The sequence below is a fragment of the Condylostylus longicornis genome, unplaced genomic scaffold (genome assembly GCF_029603195.1).
Source record: "Condylostylus longicornis isolate FDR11 unplaced genomic scaffold, ASM2960319v2 ptg000027l, whole genome shotgun sequence".
Taxonomy (NCBI): Eukaryota; Metazoa; Arthropoda; class Insecta; order Diptera; family Dolichopodidae; genus Condylostylus; species Condylostylus longicornis.
Genome location: NW_026577996.1, coordinates 2,576,492 through 2,594,545, shown reverse-complemented (window position 1 = coordinate 2,594,545; position 18,054 = coordinate 2,576,492). Strand labels below are relative to the sequence as shown.

The window sequence follows — 18,054 nt, the reverse complement described above, 5'->3', positions numbered from 1 at the left end:
TTATAAAAGTCAAACATTTTGATGTTTATTGTTAGCTTACATATAAATTTAAATTGATATAGGTATTCTTGTTATTCATTTTGTGGTTATTTGAATCCTCCATGGCTTCAGCAATTTTTTCTTTTTCTTAATTTTCTTATTATTAATTTTATTATTTTGATGTCAGATACATAGTAAAATGTTAATAAATCCAATGTTAGAAAATTTGTAAAATGTTAGAAGATAACAAAAGAAAGAAGAAGAAAACAAAAAAAAAATTAAAATGAAAATATCATGAACGTAAAATGAACTTCCATGGTCCGTTGCCAATTGCGAAACTATATAAGATTTGAAAATTTTCAGTAAGCGTCGCATTTTAATTTGGACCTTGACATTGGATAGACCTTTCTGTTAAAATACAGTAAAATAACACAGAAAATAAAATTGGATTATCAAATTTTAAAATTGAAGAAAGTGAAAAAGAAAATATTTAAATATTAATTTATTAAATTTAATAACAAAAAAAAAGAATTAAATTTTAAGTATAATTAATGAAAAACTATTGAACAAGAAAAATGTTAATTAAATTGAAACTTAAATTAAAAGAAATAAGTGTGAAAATATTTTAGAAATTTGATTGGAAAACTCAATGAAACGAAAATAAATTTGAAAATTAAAAAAGTGAAAATCCATTTTTTTTTGTATCACAGAGCAGAGCAATTCAAGAAAAACTATAACAAATGGAAAATATTTAAATATTTTCAGTTAGCATGATATTTAAGAATCGTGACTTTTATTTAATTTTATGGTGGAGTGTTTTAATTCATGTGAATTCCGCAAAAACAGAAAGAGAGGATGATCAGTAAGTGGATTTTCTTTTGTAATTAGGGTCCTTCATAAATTCAATATTCCAATAATAGTTGCGTGGTTGATTAATTGGTTAACGTAGTCGATGCACCAGGTTTAAAGTGATCACATGGCCGTCATTGAGCGTACGATAACATGGGTGGCCTATTTAAGCCATCCGATTCTTTTGAGGAATCTATCTAAATTCTCGGTAGTGAAGAATAGTCCCCTTCCTGTTCATATTCCAGCAGCTGCGAGATGCCGTATTGAAGAGCGCAATCGTAGCCTAGCCGTATACAGTCTTAACTTAGATTTTATTTTATCTTTTTATATATTTTGAATATTCCAAATTCTGCAATTTCTAAAAGTGAATGCAACAAAAGACATTTGAAACCGTTATTTTAAAGTTTATATATTTGAAAAATTCTAAGCTGCCGCAGTCAATTTTTTTTTTTAATTTTAATTAAACTGTCATAAGCCTATTATAATATTTTCGCACAGGTTTTCTAGAATTCGTTTCGCTTCTCTATTCTATTTCGCATTAACTGAAAATCAACTCAGCAAGCTGAGTTAGTATATTTGTTTTTTAATTGCGTTGAAAAATAGAAATGTGTCTTGACGGATCACTCAAAAGTACTTTCGGAGGTTGTCTTGCTACTCTTTATTACATTTTATTTTATCCGGAGCCGTTTTACTTAATAAGATATAATAATTTATGAAATCGTGTTTATTGCTATACATATATGTATTTAAAATATTTTCTCTTTCTCATTTTCCAGTGTTCACATTAAAGTTCATGTTCCACAAATATACAAAAAACATTTTCACCATAAAACAATAGCAAAACATCATTTTCACTTTCCAAAGAAAATTAATTTTCAACCAACACATCCAGAATCTGTAGCAACAAATATTGAACCAGAAATTGATTTTCCACTTTTAAGTGCACCTGTTGTTGACAAATTCATAAAATGGCAAGAAAAACCACATACACCATTTACTTGGCAAAACAGTGATCAATCAATTCATGATTTTATTCCTGAAAAATTAAAAACTTTAAAATCTCCTTCAAATATTGAAATTGACGAATACAAAATTTTAAATGGCAGAAATAATTATAAATATCATGATTTGGAAACAGAATACTTTCCACACAAATACGCTCAAAAATTTTATCCACATCAAAATTCAATAAGTGGTATAAAAGATTTTCGAATAAATATTGAAAATGATTATAAAAAAAATCCAATCAAACAATATTCCAATTATCGTGATGATGAAGATGATGAAGATCAAGAACAACGTGATGAATATCATGAAGATGCAGATGCAGATAGTTATTTAGAAAATACTGAAACAATACATTCACCATCAAATTCACCTTATTCACCACAAAATATACCAATTATAAGCGGTCCCGGGCATTATTATGATGCTGTACCATCATCACATTCAAATGATCATTATTATTCAACAAATTATAATTCTGATTCAGATCTATTACAACACGGAAAACGTGCTGTTAATAATAGCTATAAAAAACAAAAATATAAAAGACCATACCGTGATTACAAGGAATCATTAAAATTATATGATGATGATAATATTTGGATATCTAATTTTCCTCCACAAAATCATTTTAGTGAATGGAGTCCTAATATTTTCGGTAAAACACCACCAGTCATTGATCATAGTAAAACAAAATTAAGTGGAAGGAAACCATTTGGTTTTAGTTCAGATAATGAATTTCAAACATTGAATCAAGGTGGTAATAATTATAGCAATAATAATTTTGAACCATATTTTGGAAAAAATTTGGAAATGAGTGGTTTAAATGATTATCGTCCAAAATATAAAAGACCGAAAAGAAAATTTAAACCGAAAAAAAATAGATACTCACATAGCGGACCCGCTTATGCTTATTAAAATTAATCTTGCAAATCTTCTATAGAATATAAAGTTTTACCTGAATTCAAAAATGGCGTCCTAATAACATAATCTATAATTCAGCTTATACGTTAACTGCTGAATTTAGTAAAAATGTAGCATTATTAAACTTCTTAATTTATAATACACATTTTGGAACTCAAGAAACGGTCTGAATCAGCGATTAGCACTTTACGCTAAATATTTTAACAAAACAGTATGTTACTGCAATTCTGAAGCGGGGATTTCTTAATTGCTCGAGCCTGTTATCACTACTATTTTCAAATTTACATAATTTACATAAGTGAGATTAAAAATAAACTTATTATTGTTAAATTTAAATGTCGTAATCAATATTTAGATTATTACTTAAAATAATAAAAAAAAAATTTATTTATTTTATTGTAATTTGTTAAATTTCAATTTTTAATGCATTCTTTTATGGATGTTATTTATTTTATATATTTTTAATAAAAGTAATACAAATTGTTTTTAATTGTTGTCTAGTATTTTGCGGGAATTTGAAATTATTCCAAATTCTATAAATTTGCTTGAACAAAATATAACTAAAGAGTTTCGTTCCTATTACTACAAGCGGCAATTACGAAAGTCGATTTGGCCAGTTTGAAATTTTTTTATTTCAAAGTCAGTTTGGATTCCTCCTTCTTTCCAAATTGTATTCGTATATAAAAGAATGTTAACCAATAAAAATATTACAATAATTCTCTAATAGAAAGTTGTATAAAACTTACGACTCTTGTCAACACGGCGTCTGTTTTTATAATCTTATTCTTATCAAACATAAAAAAATGTTTCAATCAAAAAAAGGGTAAGACTTTTATATTAAAGAAGTTCAGCGTTGGTTACTATTCGAAACTGTTATATAAACAATAAAATGTTATGACAAAACACTGTTAAATCAATAAATCACAAACTACTGTACAACAAGGTGTTATTCTTCCAAGAACCTTTTTCGGTTCGGCATCAAATTGAAGTTAAAATTGCGTTTTCGGAACTATTTAATTTTTTTTTGTAATTTTCGAAATGGTAAGTACAATAATATTTTTTATCAATAATCACAAAATCCCAATTTCTTCGACCTACTTTGCTTTATTATTTTTTAAAAGCCACCAAAGAAGAAATTATCGAAAAAAGAAAAACAACGGTTGGAAGCTGAAAAGCAGGAATTAGCAAGGCTCGAACAAGAAAAAGAAAAGTAAAAAATTTTAATTTTAATTCAATTAAATATAAAAAACAAATAATCACAAAAATCTTAAAGACAACGAAAACTAGAAGAGGAACGTGAGCGTATGGAACGTGAACGTGAAGAAGCAGAAAGACGTAAAGAACAAGAAATTATAGAAAATAAAATGCGTCGCAAACAATTAAAATTTAGTATGGAATATTTTGACGCCGTTACCTCGATAATAAACGCTATAAAAATTGAATTAAAAGAATCTGATGAATGGGATGATTATATGAGATGTAATGGTTTACCAAATGCTCATATACCGGGTGATTTGCGAAAATACTTACATCAATGGAAAACTCATGTTGAAATTGAAAAAACTAGAGAAAGCAATTGGTTATTGAAAGCTGATGAAAAAACTTTATTAACTCAAGATATGGACCAACCGGATTTAACATGGAAAAATTTAAAGAAACAACAAGGGAATTTGGGTGATATTTTTGCAAAAAGAATCAGAGAAGTTTTGGGAGTAAATTTATATTGAAATTAACTCTTTTTTTTTAAGTATAGAAGTTTTAATATTATTTTTTGTCAAAATTATTTATTTTACAGACGCTGTCATCGGAATTGCTGAATTATACAGTTAAACGTTATTGCTTCAATTCCGATGTCAGGGAAATAGCTGTCATAGACCAAATATAAAGCAAATATAAATACTGCATTGTTATTTGTAGATTTTAACCGAACTGGACCGAGCTTTGCTATCAGATTCTTTGACTCAACCAACTTTAATTGATTTAAAAGGTCTGAAAATAGAAATACGATTGATGTTGAGAAACTATATCGATGATTTTACATTTAAAATTTTATCACATGTTGATAGAGACATGGAGTAAATTTCATTATATTTTGAAAACGTTGATTATTTAAATGAAAATTTTAAAATTTTAGAGTTCTTAAACCTGGTATTTCAAAACATGACTACGTCTCAGAGGTATTCAAGTCACAAATTCTTGCTATGCGAGGTGATGCTAATGCGTAAGTATTTCTTTTACTTTTATCAAATATTTAATAATTTATTTAATCTGATTTTTATTGTTGATGTCGGGTCAATAGCCCTAAAGAAGCTAAATTTCGTGTAGAGCCAAAACCGTCAGAAGTTGAATTTCCACTACTTGAATTAGAATTGTCATTACCACCTGCTATAAAACTTTTTAATGCAGCATTAAGAGGATTATGGTTAAATTATGACCATTATAGTGATATTTGTTCAAGTGCAATCATTCCAAATATTAAAATAAAACCCATGAGTAAAGTTTATATCAGAAATCTAATTCAATTTATAAAATATTCAATTGAATTTTACAGATTTATTACAGCAAACGAAAAAAGAATGGAAGAAACGTAAAGAAATCATACAAAAAACTTTAGAGGAGGCATCGAAAATTATTGAACCAGAAAAAAATGTTTTCGGTGATGAAACAGAAACTAAAAAATCTAGAGTTATTGATATTGACAAGGCCTATTCAGAATACGAAGATGAAATTAATAAAGCAAGACGGAAAGCAATTGGGCCTGATGGACTGAAATTAACAGAAAATGAATTGAATTTGAGACGTTACAGAATTGTTGGTGGTATTTATTGTGTTGATTATCTAGTTCAGCCGCAGCAGGACAAAAAAATTACACAAAGTACATATTTAAAGACAAGTAAGCCACCATATGGAATTTTTCAGTAATTTTTTTGATATTCTCATGTGCATTCGTATTTTTAGTTGTGAAACCAGAAAAATTAGGGCATAAAATATTTCATCAACCATATAAACCGCCGCCACCTCCACAGCCTGGTGTAAGAAGACTCCCTGAAGAAATTGAGGCTGAAATACGAATGGTTGAGAGAATGATGGATAAGTTGGCACAAATTTCTTTGCAGTGAATTGAAATTTATTTTCTCAATTTATAAATAATCTTAAGTTTTTCTTGTTTTCAATTTCCTTGAGACTTCTTGAAAAGAATATCTTTTTCCGAAAGTTTTAAGAAATTTTCTTTTCAAATTTCCATATGATTATCAATTACATATTTGTAATTAATTGGTACATTTAAACGAAAATGAATACTTTTAAATGAAAGAACTTTGAAAACCTAACATGAAAACTGAAATACTTTTGATTATTCCACGAAATCCAATAAGAAAAATATTTCTTAATTTATTTTAGGCTTACCCCAGATGTTTGTTGGTTTGAACCACCAGTTGTTTGTCGATGGGAGAATCATGCAGAATTTGAAGAATCAGAAAAAGAAGAGCCATTGCGAAAATCATATTTCAAAATTAATTCTCAACCTTCACAATCGCAATCGATATCATCTGACGTTGAAAAAAATGAGAAATCCAATTCACAAATGACTCCTGTTGGCGGTAGTTCACAACAATCACCTCGAAAATCTCACAGTTCATTATCACCACAAAGAAAAGTTTCAACTGTTAGTAAACGTGACAGTGAATCAAGAAGGCAATCAAGAAAACCATCATCTCTTTATAAATCAGTACGTTCAAGTGCTTCGGTGTCTGATAAATTTAGTTTACCAATAACTGAAATTGAAGATTTTGACATGTGCAATATTCCACACGATCTTGATATTTATGGTTTAATACACGATTTTGTAGTACCACGTTTACCGGAAGGGCATACTATACGTTTAGAAGTTGAATCTCCACGAAAATCTGTAAATAAATATTTATATTTGACTAGAGAATATGAAAAAACACCCGAAAAACTTGATGAAGAATTCAAAAGAAAATTAGAAAAAGAATTACAGACACATAAGCGTATTGAAACAAACCTATTAGAAACAGATTCTCCAAGATCTGTTCATCCGAAATTAATATTCAAAAAAATTTTAAAAGTTAATGCATCGTCTAAAACAGCAATAGTACTTGTTGGGAAAAGTGAAGTGCTTTATGAAACTGAAGAACTAATTGGAGATCTAAAACCTTACATGTTCTCACAATTACTTGAAGATTTAGATGAAATTTACGACGTTCAGACCTCATATGTAACTCAGAAGTTAGCTGATATTTCTTCCAAAATTTCCTCAAGAAGAAGTTCTATAGCACCAGAAGAAATAAGTAGTCCGCAACGTAAATTCTCTGGCATAATAATAATTCGAGATAATGAAGTACCATCAGGAAAAAAAATTATTAATATTGAAAAGAATGAAGACGGGGAAAGTTCTTCCGAATATGATGATGAAGATGGGGAAGATGAAGAAGATGGTATTACCCCGTCACATGACGATATTTCTGACAGAGGGTATGTATATTTTACGAGTTTTGATGAAAATGAATGAATTTTAAAAAAAATATTTTGTAATTTAGAAAATATAAAGGTAAAAAAGTTGGTGAAGGAGGAAGATGGAGCACTAGAGATGTACATGATGTGCGTTTTAATGAAGATAAACTAAATATTCAATTCAGAACTGGACGCTTAGGTTATTTTGGATTCGCAGCTAATCGTTACAGTAATATGCCTTATCAAACTTGGGAAATCAAACCTGACATTACCACGTAATTAATAGGAAAAATTATAAATTTTTTAAAATTTGATTTAAATTTGTATTTAGAGAAAATACGGTTCTATTTAGTTTAACTGCAGCAGTAATTAATGTTGATATAACAGTTACGAAAGATGGCTTTTGTATGACAACATTTCAAGGTGCACCAGCAACCAATGCAATTAATGAAATGATTGGAAAAACGTTATCTATGAAAGAAATGAAACACATTCTAACTGAGTCATCAGTTGATTTATTTCCGGAACCAGATGCTTTTTGTTATACAGAAGGATCATGTGAAAAGAATTTCGTAATGGAAATGCATTTGTATAATTGTATGTCTACTCTAGCTCTATCACATAATTTTTCATGGTCAAGATGGAATTTATTAAGTGGAAGTCGTGTTGCTGTTCTGTTAATGAAAGAATTTATTAATGGGAAAAAAGTTGTAAGTTTTAAAATAAAAAAATTTTTAAAATGAAAGTTATTTAAAAAAAATTTTATATTGTTTCTTTCTTTTTATTTTCATTGAAGCCAAGTCATTCAACATTATATGTAACACCATTAAAAACATTAATTGTAGATTGTACTGAAGTATCAGCTAGTTTTACAACAGCCGGAGTTGCTGGTATGGAATACTATGCTGATTTGTATCAACTAACACAAGTACATGCGCATCCGAACAGCCTTGAAAAACAAGCTAATATTGATCCAGTTTTAAGAGACAATGTAGCACAAATATTAATGCAAACGAGACCATTAAGTTTTTGTTAAATATCGTTACAAGAGATTAGAAAAGAATATTTAAGATTTGTTTTTGTTTAATTATTCTGTGAATTATTGTGTTATAATTAGACACATAGACAACATGCAAATAGATTACCATAATAATTAGATTATAACAACATTATTTCGCTTTGAGAACATTTAAGGGAACTAGTTTTTAAATACTGAACAAATATTTCGGATCGTATAGATTTACTACAGTATTATGAAAAATTGTTCAAAATCGCTGTATCTCTTTCTAATTCAATCAAAAAAGCTTTTTCAAGTTTATGAATACGATATTTTAAATGATGGTAAAACAAATGTGTAAAATTAAAATAAATTCAATTTAATTTTCTTTTATAAAAACAAATTCTAAATTTAAAATTAAAAAGAAAAAATTTAAAAAACTTCAAAATACATTGTGTGCTTGCAATGTTAATCATTTTGAAAAAAAAAAATATTGTTTAAAATATTTGCCTATATTTAGGATGAACCCTCTGCAATATCAATCCAGATAAATATTTTGCTATACAACTCTAGTATAACAATTTTTATTAAATTGTTATACAAGTACATTCGTATTTTGTACTGCCTACAATTCTTATATATAATTTAAATAAATTTTTAAAAATTTATAAACAAATTCTTGCTTTTAATGATACAATTTTTGTTATAATTTAAACGAAATTTACAATAAATAACATATTTTTATAACAGTAAAAAATATCACAATCAATTCGAAGAAAAACAATTTTTTTTTAACAAGAATTAAATTGTAATTTATTTTTTTCTTATAATAATGGCGTTATATAAAAAAATTATAACCTAAAAAATTAAAATATACTTAAAATATATTATTTAATATTCTATTTCAATTTCACTGTCATCATCAAAATCATGTAAATCATCACCGTCATGATCATGTAAACTGTGTTGTTCAATTTCATCATTATATAAATATTCATCATCATCTTCCTGTTTATCTTCATGCTTAATCTTTGGTTTTTTATGTTCTTCCTTATATTCTTCCTTATGTTCTTCCTTATTTTCTTTCTTATGTTCTTCGGGTTTCTTTACAATTTCTGGCTTTTTATAATCTTCGTGTATAGTTTCCTTGTGATGATTATGTTGATAATGATGATGATAATGTTCATGTTTTTCTTCTTCTTTTATTATTATAGGAATTTCCTTTTTAAATACTTCTTTTTTCTTTATTATTGGTTTATGATGGTGGTGTACATTTTTATAAATGGTATGATGATGTTTATGCTCTTTTTTATAAATTGGAACATGTATTATTACTCTCTTTTTTCTAAAATTATAAAAATAAATTAATAACTTGAATTGAAAATCTTACATTCTATTATAATATGCACATTTAATTGTAAGTCAATGCAACAATAAAAGCTTAGTTATTGGTATTAATTAATAGATAACTAATATTTTTCAAAATCTTAAATTAGAGTGGATTGAAAGAATTTCTCAGTTTTAATCGTTAACAAATTTATTCCAATTATGGTGAGCACAGAAGGAAAACTTTTTCGAAAACGTCTTATCTTTGCCATGATTCAACAATTCAACCATTACAAAAACAAAGCTAAACAAAGCTAGTTCTTTAACAAAGCTAGAACATGAAACAAAATTCTTCAAACTCTGCCTTGAGAACTGGAAATTGAAAAAACTTTTCATTTGTACAAATATTTTAAAAAAAAGATTAACAATTTTGTTGAAATTTGAGGTAAATGAAAGTTTTAAATATTTTACGATCATGCACACCTCTTTTGTTAAACTAATAAGGAACGATGTATCGGTGATTTTAAATATAATATATTTCCTTTAGGAACGCATAATTTGTGATACCACCAAAATTTTAAAATATTTAAAAGTTTCCTTCCTTATTTCGGTTCTAGAGTAAAAATTCCCTTTTACTACAAATTTCTAATCTGAAATTTTCAAACTTTTAACAATAATTTTAATTTGCCACCTACTTAATTTTTCCACTGTCACAAAAGTTACTCAACATTAGTACACACAGGATCAAGATGAAAATCTACAAAATAATTTTATTAATATTTTAATTAAAAAGTAATTTCAAAATCTTTTATTTTTCAATTTCTTTAAAATTATTAAAAGCTTACAATAACTCGAATATCCATTTTGAAATTTTTGATGAACTTTTGAAATTTGATTTATTTTCTTTTAAATTTTATAACGTAATCCGATCAGAAGTCTCTGAAATTCAACTTAAAACTGTAATTTTTTCAAAAATATTGAATTCTTTTATACAAATTATTAATTTTTTTTTCTCTTCCTTAAAATCTAGAAGGAAAAAATTTTTTGTTTTATTTTGCATTTTTGTGTTTGTATTTTATTCCATAGTTACAAAATTTTCTAGTTTTCCTCATACAAACCTGCTCATATTTCCATACTTTGTTAATTTGTTATAATTTTAAAATTATTGTTGTATATAGTTTTCTTATTCTCCTTTATTTTATATTAACAATGTTATATAATAATGAAAGAAAAACCAATATTTAGCGTGCTGAAATATTTTTTAATAGGTGCTTCTTTTAAAATATACAAAATTTTTATTCAAATCGCATTTTGCTTTTATTTATCATGTGAATTTCTTGAATTTAATTTTAAAAATAATTATTCACTTGGGAATTTGTAAATAGTTTTTATTAAAAATTCGTCAGTCCGATTTTTTATATTTATTGTAAGCGTTTATTGAAACAAATTTTGAATCCAAAATCGATTACATATTTAAAATCGATTATAAGAAAATAATACGATATTAATTTATAAGTGTGTCGATAAATTTTTATGACAAAATTCGATAAAATTTTTCATGTAGGGATTGGAGTATTCTAAATATTACATGTCACTCACCATTAAATATTAATACTACCAAATGGGTATGTTTACACGACAATTCATCTAGTCAGAAATAGTTGAAGGCAAGAGGAGTTAAAATAATTTGGAATTTCCAAATTTCGTACACGAAATGTAAAATCGATTTGTTTTCGAATATCACCCAAAACAAAATGATAGACATAATTTTCTGTTGTTGACTCGATTCTAATTCTCGACATTTAAATAAAATAATTTTTAAATATTACCGCTGATTTATTTTGTTTTAGCTTATTTTCTCTCTATCATTTTATCCTATATATTGAATTTATTTACCTTAATATATCAAAATCAAAAATCAAATAATGGAAAAAATCATCAAAATCGACACGTAAATATACAACTATAATTATTGTTGATATAAAAACAAAAAAAAAACAGTTCATCATTTGTAAGACAGTAGTACAATTTAAAGAAGAAGAAGAAAAAATATATTTTACTTACCCCTACAATATGTAAATTGTTCCGCTTATTAAGTTTTAAATGATAATTAAATGCAATTGAAATATAACCAATATTTTATTATAGAAAATAATTAAATGTATTAATTTTTTAATTTTTTTTGTTTTAAACTAATTTTATTTAATTATAAAAACTTCATTGAAGCATTTATTTTTAGGTGAAATAATTTCATTTCCGAGTTAAAATAATTGTTTCAAATTAAACACGTATATATGTGTGAATATGTTTGTAATTATTATTTATATAGTTTATTTACAAATTTCATTTTTTTGTTATAATTTTTCCAAATTTTCTGGAAATTTAAGCTTGTAGTCTTAATCGGATTTCTATATTGATATAGTGGAATTGATTTAATTGTGAATAATTAAATTTTAATTTATAAATATGTAGGTAATTTATGACGTTTCAAATGAATTATTACAATATAACCTAAATTGTAATAATAATAATAAATTACAAAGTTTTGATTGTGCTACTTGCGTCGCTGACTTTGACAAATCAAAACATTTTAGTTTTGTAAATTCGCATTATTATGTTTCAAGGTACATACAAAATATGCACATTTCCGTAAGAATCAATTTTACTATTTTAATACGAGTATTATTCTAAAAAAATATAAATTTAGCGTTTATTTAAATAAATTATCTTAATGGAAATTTCTTCATGCAACTGCAGAACAGATGGATGACGTAATCAAAGGAACGAGTTAAAGGCAGAAAAATTCATTAAAAAAATTTTTCTCCTCGAACTGGACTCGAACCAGTGACCTACCGCTTTCTAGGCGGACGCTCTACCAACTGAACTACAAATAAATTACCTTAAATTGGAAATAAGATTAGAGAGCTAGTTATTACAAAAATACATTTAAAATTCGTTCTTAAATTAAATTTAAAATAAAAATCTTTATTATTTACTTACGTAGATATTTCCTCAAATCATAATTATTTTTAAGGGAAATCAAAAATAATATCTATATACTACTAAATTTTAAATGAAAATTAACTTTCTTTATTAATTTGAATGCAGTGAAAACTTTTTATGTACAAAATGTTTAAAAGCAATTTATTGTCACAAAAATGATATAAATTAAAGAAATGAAAAAGGTGATAAATTATGTGCTTCTATAAAATTATCTTAAAAGTCCAAATCAAATTGACTTTCACTGCGACATTTTCAAATTATAATGTGAAAGATGTCTCGCCTTCCTCTTAAGTAAGTCATTTTTTAAGTTTAAATGTCATTAAATTTAATTATTATATTTTTGTATTACACTTTTCATACAGAATTTTTGTATTTTTAGAAAATGTGATTTTATTGCCTATGCGGCAAAAATTAAATGACATTTTGATGACAGTTCATTGTAAATTTTTTATACAAAAATTAATACTCGTATCTATATTAAAGCTAGTATAAAAAAAACCTATCGCACCCACGTTCGAAAAAGGTTACTGAAAGAACTTTAATTAGAATGTTAATATTTTAAAGTATTCAATTTTTAGTAAAATTTTTTCAGAATGTTAGAAAATTGTGATGAGATTAGTATACGACCGTAGTTTGTATTATCAATTTTTTTAAAATGATCTGATCCGTCTCGTCTGTTGAACAATTTTTTGAAAATCTATTTTATATTTTCTAATTTTAAATACCAGCGAATAAAATATTTCTACATTTAAATAGAAACACAATAATATGTACAAAAATTATTAAAGGGCAAAATGGATACAAATAGCCTTTACTTTGTGTATAGCCATATTCATTAGAAATAGAATTTTAATTAAAAAAGAAATGACAAAAATTAACCTAAAAAAATTGGCAATAAAAAATGTGATATCTAAAGCGAAGGTTCAAATAACACTTTGCCTAAAATGCAGAACAAGTTTCCCTTCTGAAAAATTTTACAGGGATTATCAAATCACAAACACATACAAATAAAATAGTAGGCACCAGGTAATTTAGTATACATATTAAAGATTTAGAAACAAAAAAAAATAGTTGAATAGATTTCACGAATTGTGTACAAATGTTACACTTTTAATAATGAAAAGTCATTAAATTTAATATGAAAAAATTTTATTAAAATTTATAAACTCAGCTAGACTGCTACAGTATATACATATGTATGTATGTAGATACATAAATTTTTTTTCAATTTTAATTTGCGTTCATTCTTTTACATTTTATTTTAGAAAATTAAATTCAAGAAGTCACGTCACTCTCTAACCCAGTGATCTATAATTTTAACAGTTTTGTATGTTATAAAATACTGTGTGTGTTTGTATATGCTAAAATTTATTTTAATTTATAACTATTTTCTTTCATTTTCTTTTAATTCCCTTAATTTTTTATGGGTTTCGTTTTCATTACTATGTTTTTCTTTTTCAAGTTGTGTTGGTAAAAAGCAAAAAAAAAAAAAAAAATCAGAACCATTTTTTAGTTTTGCGTGCAAATTTTGTTTTAGGAAATGTTTTCTTTTTTTCATTATTGTTTTATTCACGTGAATTCTACATACAGACAGATGTAGGCATGTATATTAAAGTTATTTGATTTACTTGGTAAGCGGTAAGTACTATTAAATATTTACAACAGAATTTTTAGTCCGAAATGCAGTCTGAAAATACAATAATCAGTATACAAATTTAATTTGGCGTATCTCACCTCATTTTTTTTGAAAAGCTTCAAAAAGTTTAATAAGAAAAGGGGTAAAGAAATGAAGAGTAATTAAATTTTAATAAGGTTTGTTTTGAAAATTCCGTTATTAAAACCTGTGTTCACACAACAATTTGACAACGGTTGACATACGTCTCTCGCTTAAAAGGCCTAAAAATCAAAGAGAGAGGAATAACAGACAGACCGGATGTCAAATTAAATATTAATGTGGAAAAATTAAAAGGAAACCCGTATTAAATTATAGTAAGTCGGAATCTTTTACACATACCAGATAATTTAATTAAAAAAAATAATTTTTTTTCAAAGCCATATAAAAAACAAAAAACCAAAACCTCATTAAAAGTTCATCATACCTAGGGTTACTGTTTAGGTCATCATATAACCAGAAGTTTAACTGGAAAATCTCTTTACTCTATAAAAGAAAATAAAAAATACAAAAACAAAATTAAAAACAAGACGTATGTAATTGTCTTACCAGTTGTTTTTCTTGTATTTTTATTACTTTTATTTGTATTTCCAAACAACTTCCACTTGAAATTTAGATTAAACAAAAGAATATTGTGAAAACTACTAACCAAAAATATAAGTACATTCATTATTATTTTATATGAATGAATTTAATGAATACTTAGTGTGTATGTACAGAATTTTTTTCATTTTATTATTTTTTATTCAAAACTTTTATAAATTTTTGGACATATTAAAGAAAGTATAAAAGTTTTTCCTTTAATTTTGTAATCACTATTTGTTGAACAGTAACGAGAACTTAAAGACGCTTTTTTATTCTTCCAAATTCGCTAATATTTCGCGAACATTCATTGCGTTAACCAATGTTTCCTGCAAAATTTTCTGGATTTTTAAATATATTACGCATTATTTTCATATGGAATATTCAATAGTGAAAAAAGATTAATTAAAATAGTGAAATGAAATTTTAAATTAATAAAAAAAAAAAACAAAAAAAAAATATGATTAAATTTAAATATTTTTTATTAAATATTTTAATAACAGTTCTAGTGCATATTTTATTTATTCAGTGTCAATTATATTATAATTATCCAAGAAATTTTAGAAAAATATATAATCCACAATGGGATAACCATAGTTATAATAATAAAAATAAAATTCCAAAACCAAATATAAGACATTTAGGCATAAATATTTCATCACATTATAACCGACCACCTGTAAACTTGAATCAAAGAAATTTTTTTGAATCAATGAGATTACAGCCAAAGCAGTTGCGTAAGAGATCACGATTTCAACCAAAACCATCAATTAAACCAAAAATTCTAGAAAGTACAAAATTTCCATTTCATTCGTTTAATCAGAAAATTACAAATCTAACATATAAAAATCCATTTTATCCTCAATTACGAAAACAAAATCCACAAAATTCTTTCCTTTTACCAGTTATTGATCCAGATCAAGAGAATGTTACGCCATTTTTAATTTATACTGGTGATAAGACTGAAATAATTTTTAAAACAATTGTCGATGAAAATCAAATTGAATTACAAGAACCAAGTCAAGTAATGGAACCACCATCGGATAAAATTTTTACTTCAATGAATTTATGGAATGAATATTCGGATACAAAAAATAATTTCAATCATCATGCAAATCCCTTGAATAGACAACATTTTATTGTTTCTCCAACAAAATTTATTCCATTTTATGCACATGAAGCATTAATTACACCAACAACTTTTAGATCTCCGATACAACATCAAGAATTAATATCAAAAACAACACCTAAACCGTTATCACATAATTTTATAAAACAACAGTCATCATTTTTTGATCCTGGTAATTTGCTACTAAATTATCAAATAACTGAGAAAACCTATACACCAATTATTTATGGTAACCCATATCCAAATGTTAAAATATATCCTGAAATAACTACACAAAAAACCCAGTTAATTGAAAAAGAACGAAATGAAAATGAACAAAAAATGCAAGAAATATATAATTATCAACCAAAACAAAATTATCGAAATCATAATTTAAATCATGCAAAAATTTCAGATATAATGCCCTCCTATAAACATTCTAGGAATTCATCCAAAAATGTTGAAATTGTTAAATCAAACTTAATTGCAGAAATATCAACATCATCATTATTCAAGAAAAATAATGATCAACAAAACTTACCTACAAATTATGTCACTACACCACAATCTCATATATCAAGATCAGATGTACAAATTGTAACTTTAGATCATGTTCAAAGTGTTATACAAAATACAAGCAATCCCCAATATCAAATAATTTATGCAACAACCGAAAAACCAATTCGGCAAGAAGATGATGATCATGCTTTATTAAATAATAAATTATCATCAGTTTATTCAGCGAAAATGGCAGGTTTTCAATCTTCATTCGAATTACCGATAACAACATTAAATAAAATTTATAGAAAGAAATTCAAACGGAAAAAGCACAATGAAAATAACAGTACAATAGAATCGAATGAACAGAATGATATGACTTTGTCGGAAAGTCAATATTATAAATTTCCAGACAGGCATTTTGAAACTGATCTTTATAATAAAAGACTATTACGAAATAATGAATCTCAGAGTAATGTTAAACTCCCATTAAAGACCATAGAGGTGAAGCAAAAATTTTCTAAAGTTCAAATTGATCCTAACATGAATTGGATTGTTTTTGGACCAAAGTAAGTGGCCATTTTACAATTATTATGTAACTCTGTAAAACTGTTATACTTACTCGACTTTCATAATTATAAAAATTTTTGCAATTTTTTTGCAAGCATTCGTTTTGCTAAATCTCAAATATAAAAATATTTTAATCTTAGTTCTGAGACCAACTCATTTAATATTAAATCTATTGTGTAAACATTATTTTACTGTTCAATACTTCTTTAAAATTTATTATTTTTTTTTAAATTCTTATAAGAAATTATTAAAGTTTTTTAATTTCTAAATTTCAGAAAAAATACAAGGGAATCAAAATCAAATAACAAAAAAATTTCATCAACTTACATTGAAAATTTTTCACCATATCGGAATAATATTTCACCTCGAGCTGAAAAATTAATATCTAAGCTTAGAAATTCTACAGAAACAGTTCTTGGAACCAAGGTTTTAGTAGATTTGTAAAAACTAATTTTTCTTTTTAATCTTTCCAACTCTCTAAGAATAACTTAAATTTTGCCTTTTTCCTTTTATATGTAAATTTCATCTAATTTAAATAATAAATTTGTCAAAGAGAGTTAAAAATATTACTGAAAATTTTTATATCATTAATAAATTTATTTTTTTTATCATTTGATTAATTTTGGCAATTAAAGAATGGATGAAGCGACAAGAAAGGCGACAAATAATTACAAAGTGTCATGTACGAAGTCATTGTATTTATTAAAAAGAAATGGCTGAAAGAATTTAATTAATTGCCCCAATTTTTCCTCCGAATTTTTTAAATTTTCTTCCAGCTATAAGATTTTATAAAGGAATAGAAATTAAAAAAATAGAATTTCATTTGATTTTGTTGTTAACGAAGGAATTCAATTTAAATAAAAGGTAATATGAGCAATGTTCGCTAACTAAACAATTTGGCATAACTATCGAAGTCAAATCCTTATGGTTTCTTATGACCACCATTTTCATGTTTATTACGTATTTAATTTTATTACTAAAATATTATAATATTTTTTTAATTATTATTTAGTTTATTGAATTAAAGTTTTTAGTTTTTATTAACTAAAGTTCTAATTTAGATTTTAT

The 18,054-nt window shown here is 25.6% G+C and overlaps 3 protein-coding genes across 3 annotated transcripts; 2 read left to right on the top strand and 1 right to left on the bottom strand.

Moving 5' to 3' along the window:
* The first annotated feature begins 622 nt into the window (after positions 1 to 622).
* Positions 623 to 2,981, top strand: LOC129607540 (uncharacterized). The gene is made up of 2 exons (XM_055518586.1): positions 623 to 841; positions 1,605 to 2,981. The coding sequence occupies exons 1-2, from the start codon at positions 750 to 752 to the stop codon at positions 2,749 to 2,751; spliced, it is 1,239 nt and encodes a 412-aa protein (XP_055374561.1). The 5' UTR covers positions 623 to 749; the 3' UTR covers positions 2,752 to 2,981.
* A 211-nt stretch (positions 2,982 to 3,192) lies between these two features.
* LOC129607485 (dynein axonemal intermediate chain 7) lies at positions 3,193 to 8,266 on the top strand. The gene is made up of 12 exons (XM_055518512.1): positions 3,193 to 3,198; positions 3,879 to 3,967; positions 4,031 to 4,469; positions 4,675 to 4,832; positions 4,892 to 4,978; positions 5,057 to 5,250; positions 5,309 to 5,650; positions 5,716 to 5,872; positions 6,157 to 7,251; positions 7,317 to 7,505; positions 7,562 to 7,940; positions 8,027 to 8,266. Exons 1-12 carry the CDS (start codon positions 3,193 to 3,195, stop codon positions 8,264 to 8,266), a joined length of 3,375 nt encoding a protein of 1,124 aa, XP_055374487.1.
* An 852-nt stretch (positions 8,267 to 9,118) lies between these two features.
* LOC129607484 (protein MAK16 homolog) lies at positions 9,119 to 14,295 on the bottom strand. Its single transcript, XM_055518511.1, has 3 exons — positions 14,291 to 14,295; positions 9,461 to 9,572; positions 9,119 to 9,373 (listed from the first exon to the last, which is right to left on the bottom strand). Exons 1-3 carry the CDS (start codon positions 14,293 to 14,295, stop codon positions 9,119 to 9,121), a joined length of 372 nt encoding a protein of 123 aa, XP_055374486.1.
* Positions 14,296 to 18,054: the final 3,759 nt, after the last annotated feature.

What these genes read in the sequence shown, in the direction of transcription:
- LOC129607484 (XM_055518511.1), bottom strand. An exon ending in CAATAATAAAGAAAAAAGAA is followed by an intron (nt 9,374 to 9,460) that starts GTATTTAAAAAG and finishes AATCATCACAAG; the next exon opens with GAAACTATACACGAAGATTA.
- LOC129607540 (XM_055518586.1), top strand. Translation starts at nt 750, where the DNA reads ATGATATTTAAGAATCGTGACTTTTATTTAATTTTATGGTGGAGTGTT. An exon ending in ACAGAAAGAGAGGATGATCA is followed by an intron (nt 842 to 1,604) that starts GTAAGTGGATTT and finishes CTCATTTTCCAG; the next exon opens with TGTTCACATTAAAGTTCATG.
- LOC129607485 (XM_055518512.1), top strand. An exon ending in GACGATATTTCTGACAGAGG is followed by an intron (nt 7,252 to 7,316) that starts GTATGTATATTT and finishes TTTGTAATTTAG; the next exon opens with AAAATATAAAGGTAAAAAAG. An exon ending in ATCAAACCTGACATTACCAC is followed by an intron (nt 7,506 to 7,561) that starts GTAATTAATAGG and finishes ATTTGTATTTAG; the next exon opens with AGAAAATACGGTTCTATTTA.